General features: G+C 37.9%; 1 protein-coding gene across 1 annotated transcript; it reads right to left on the bottom strand.

Moving 5' to 3' along the window:
- Positions 1 to 355: 355 nt before the first annotated feature.
- Positions 356 to 1,861, bottom strand: LOC145990104 (glutamate receptor ionotropic, delta-2-like). Its single transcript, XM_083125758.1, has one exon. The coding sequence runs from the start codon at positions 1,859 to 1,861 to the stop codon at positions 356 to 358; it is 1,506 nt and encodes a 501-aa protein (XP_082981884.1).
- Positions 1,862 to 5,129: the final 3,268 nt, after the last annotated feature.

Genomic DNA, 5,129 nt, shown 5'->3' with positions numbered 1-5,129 from the left:
GCGTCTTCGGGGGGTTCCCCCTTTTTTTACTCCTAGTACGGAGTATATGTAGATTATGGAAGAGTTTGGGAATTGAAATACAAACTCAGCATGAAGTTATTTGTTTTATATTTGTAAATAATAATTACTTAGTGTAATATAGGATCCTATTATCAATATCCATTCTATTTAATAAAAAAACTTAGGTGTGGGCTACACAAAGAACTAAGGTAAAATATCTTCATAGTATCCATATTCTTCTGAAGTAGTAAAATTTCAAACTTGGTTCTTATGTACCTCAACGATAACCACCATCTTTCACTCGAGATCTGTAAAGGAACGTAGACAGCTGAATTCTCGTTTTAATATTCAAATTTCAGTCCTTTTTACGTCGACCCTGATAAAGTTCTTTCAAGAGAACAAGGAAACTCAAGGAAAGACAAATGCCCAAGATACCAAAGGGGGTCTGCATGTGATGGACAGACAAAGAAACATCCTCGTAGGAAATGGTTTTACTTGGTTTCGGTAAAACGGCTATGTTGTTGTCCACGGCCCACTTATTAACAAAACCAGTTTCAAACACCTGCTGTATGATGCGGTTCATTCTGAATATGTATGGAGACCCTTTCGGAACAATGAAGGATGCTGCTCCCCATTGAGTCTTTTCTTCTGCAATATGTACTGACGATGCATACACTTGCTCCATAAAACCAGCACTTTCATCATCAATGTATATTATTGCGTTCCTGGCTTCTGTAACACGGTCAACTAATTCAGTAATATTATTTGTTTCAACAATCTTCTTGGCCAGTATTTTAAACCTAAGATCATCGTAAGAAGCAGAGTATGTTTGAAAGAGATATGCAACTGAACTAATTGCTAGTATTGGCAAATTGGCATTTATAACATCCTGAACGGAGTTAATATCGTGATAGTACTGAGGCTTGATAATATACGTCAGTAATGATGCATCGTACAAACTATCTACAATTATAGAACCTGTGATTGTGAATACGTACACAGTCCTCAAAGCTCTTCCCTTGGGGATACGTGGAACGGAAACTTGTAGGACAATGGAAAGAATGTACAAAAAGCTTGCCATAAAGTCTGGAAGATTATTTCTGCCAGAATTGATATACTCTACAAAGTACTCAGCCGCCAGAACAAATGTAACTGTTCCTAGGATGCACATCCATAAGTTGAAATCGAAAGGAAGGAAAAGACGCATCCACTGAGGTACAGGAAGAGCTTTAGGAGCAACGAATACAAGGAATGTACAGCGAAATATTTTAGTATAATCTACAAACAGATGTCTGTCTCCAAAAACATTGAATGCTTGGGAAGAAATGTCTGCAAAACCCGTCACAACTTCACCAAAAGATCCAAGCCATGTTCCATTGGATAGCCGTACGTCCGTCATTCTGCTCTCGAATTGTTTCACGAGAACTGGAGTGAAGTTCATTCTTTTAACGATGGTGTCCAGTATGATTCCGGAGAAGTCACTTGTATTTAGAGTTCCTTCTGCATTTATGTAACTCCAGTATCTAGGAAGGACATTATAGTCACTTATGTACAGAGGATACCCATTCACATTCTTCGTTTTGTCTTCAAAGATATTGAAAGAATCACACTTCACAATTTGAATTTCTGGTTGGGGATTTTCTCTCACGTTCCTTTTGTCGAAGGGATTGTTTGAGAGAAATACAAAATGGAGAACTTCACTAGGTCCTGAGCTTTCTTCTGGAACCACGACTTCGATGTTGAGAACTTTCTCCTTCCAAAGCAGGTGGAAGACTCTTTCCAAACCTTCTGCATTCCCGCTAGTTAGCGCCACAATGATTTTGTCGTTTCGTTTTATTCCCAGTAACTTGTGGGTTTTCATGATGATGCTATAGAAAGAAGTGCTGTTGTTTGCTACAAACAAAAAGTAATCTCTCTTAATGTTCTGCTCTCTGATTGATGCATGTACGTCATCAATATCATTCACATAATGAATTACAACAGTAACGTTATACATGTTTTCCAACTTTCCTAGAATTTCGTTGATTAAATTTTTCGCAGGTGAATGGAAGACCATTATGAGGCTTAACCTGTCTGGACACTTTTCCCTAAATGTATTGAATAAGAAGAGTGATAATTGTAGGTTAAAATTATAGTTATGGACAGTATCTTTCCCAATGATATCTTGTTCCAGGCATAAACAGTGGCGAATTGTAAAAATCATTATCACAGAAAATATTACTTTAACGGTAGCCATTTCTAGAAGTTACAATTGACGTTCTTGTGCTCCGGTTATCTGGAAATAAAACAACAGTCAATTAAAATATTATCATGGTATATTTACTAAATATATGTCTCAATATACGAGCAACGATAGTTCATGAAACCTTGCATTATATTACTTATAGCCATGGGGATACACACTTTTCTCCGCGCAAGGGGAGGGGGAGGCAAACCTCTTCCCAAGAGGACAAACAACACTTTCTAAAGAAGGACAAGGAAATATACTACTTCGAAATTAAATAAATGATTAATTTTTAATTATTTGAAATGGAATAACCTTTGTGTTACTTTTCACATAGAAAAAGCACATTGAACGAATTGGAATTTCTCACCAGTCGTTTTCCAGGGAGTGAGGGAGGCAAGTGCCTTTCCTTGCCCCTCTGGATACGCCCATGCTTATAGCACAAAAATAAGAAATATTTACACCTGATTTCTTGTATTATGAACCCTCCTCAAATAATATTTTTTAAATACTGAATACAGGAAAGATAGAAATTAATTCATCTTTCCAGTGAGATTTATTTTCAGAAGATCCATTTAAGGAGATAGCATAGCGCCCTACAATGGCAGGGATCCCGGGTTCGAATCCCGATCTGACATCAATTTCATCACATCATTATTCATTCTCATCTTCGCAATTAGCCAAAAGTGGCAAAGAAGCGAAGTTAAATTAATCAAATCTATCAATCGATCAATCAATCAATCCACAATTTCAGGAGAGAAAGTGGTAAAATTAATTTAATGACTAAGATATACTTATAAGTTTTGTAATTTGTTCTATGTTCATCTGTGATTTGCGACTAAGGAAACGCAATGCTATAAAATATTTCTTTGTAAAATTTTTGGCAAGAAAATACAGTGTTTTCTTGTTAAACCGCTTGTTTAACAAGGAATCGTTTTGTTTTGATACAACGAATATTCTTAGCAACAAAGTTTGAAAAATAAATATTTTGTAATTTACTCAATTATTATTCTTAGTGTGTGTGTGGAGTACTTTTCGGGTTCATGAAAGTGATTCTGTGAACAAAGCGAAAAAGTGATATTATTGTGGCATATTGTTTGGCAACATAAACAGTCCAAAATTTTGTCTGGTCATGTATGCAGGATATGCCCAAGTACTGACTATACAATCTCATTGTAAATAATTATTTTATCCCAAAATTGTATTTTCAAGTATTAATTAGCACGGTGTCGTTGAATAAGACAGTGTCCGAATCCGCAGCTGCTATCCTCCAAAGCACCGTTAAGCTTGACGTCCACAGAGACGCGGAGACAGAAAGCAACAGAACTTCTGTTGTCTGCTTCTATTGAAATCAAATGGTGTAACGCCCACTACAGGGAAACGCGCGGGACCGAAGCGGGAATTTCCGTGCCAGAAGTCTGCAGGTTATCTTACAGTTTATCGCTGACTGAAACGCCGGAAACGGGTCTGTTGCGTTCTGCCGCCGTGTTTCTCTGCGTCTGAGTGGGGGGAGGCGGTCAAGCTTTGTAGTGCGAATTCACTGCACAGCTGGAGCCAGAGGATAGGGATGGATGGTGCGACAAATGTAAGCGTTAGTGTGACGCTATTGTAAATCTGATTTGATTGATCTATATTATTTTTCTTCGCTTTTCTGCTACATCTGGCTAAATGCAAATGAGGATGATTGATGATATGATGAAGTTGATGCAGGGACACTCACACTCATGACAGGCCGGGATTCGAAGCCGGGGGCTATTGTATATCTGTATTTATAGCTTACACTCATATATAGTACCTCAACGGCAAAATAAATAGTAGACGAATTGTCCATCACCATTTTCAGTCGTCTTTTTTTCCACAATATGATAATAATTAATTGAAATATAAACATCAATAAGCAGAGGTTAATATCTGCTTCACTACAACAGAATTCCATATTTTAAAACAACTCAGGAAGTAGAATAAGAAAGAATGAAAATAGTGATGGACAATTTGCCCACTATTATCTTTGCCGCTGGCTACTACAGGGAGGTTATTTCAGTCGTTCACCGCCATCGTGTCGGCCGGTCGTCGCCGCCTTCATGCAACAGGTCCCGGCAAATTGCGTTAGAGGAAGTCCGTAACAGAAACAGCTTGTTTTGTAATGTTTCCACTTTTCACAATTACAGTTACAATTACAATTGAATAAGCACGTACCTTGTCGCAAGGATGCTGGAAAAGGTGTCCTCCCAAATACAAATATTTCTGGCACCTTATTTCTGACATCTAATCTTAGATTAGACATCGCTACTTTATCCTCAGTTGTCGCGAGAGCACCGGCAGCTTATCGGGGGAGTTGTCAGCCGCGAGACGGCGCTTCATACTGCACGAATGAGACAGTGTCGGCAGTGATACCAACCTTAGGGACTTTTCACTATATTTCGCCCGCGTAGATTTTGCCAAATGAAGGAAAACGTAGGGACTTTTTTCAATCTTGGAAAATAACTTTTTATTGCGCAAAGGTGCAAAGCTTACTCGCCAGTCAGCTGCACTTTCTTCGTGCTCGGTTTGGAATGAATGGATTAGTTTATCTGGATACTTTAGTGAGGAAGAGAAAAACAACTAACCAACAAGTCTCCATCAGAATTTTGGAACATGTTATCGGTTACCGAGAACTTTCAAGGCAAGTTATTTTTTGAAAACATTTCCACTCTCGCGAAAATAGTGCTAACATTGCCACATTCTAACGCGGAAACTGAAAGAATATTTTCAATGTTACCTAAGTGATACAAAAACAAAAAAGAGAAATAAAATGGGACCAGAATTGTTAAAGACTTCAGGAAATACAGCATCACCAACCAACATCTATCTCTTCACAGCAGCAGCATGTATGACTTCAAATAACAGTAAATGACTCAACGTTATT

Source organism: Lepisma saccharinum, chromosome 7 (assembly GCF_977018435.1).
Source record: "Lepisma saccharinum chromosome 7, izLepSacc3.1, whole genome shotgun sequence".
Taxonomy (NCBI): Eukaryota; Metazoa; Arthropoda; class Insecta; order Zygentoma; family Lepismatidae; genus Lepisma; species Lepisma saccharinum.
This window is presented reverse-complemented; position numbering and strand designations above follow the sequence as displayed.

Bases quoted from the DNA above. Each gene is read 5' to 3' on its own strand.
- LOC145990104 (XM_083125758.1), bottom strand. From the start codon at position 1,861: ATGAAAACCCACAAGTTACTGGGAATAAAACGAAACGACAAAATCATT.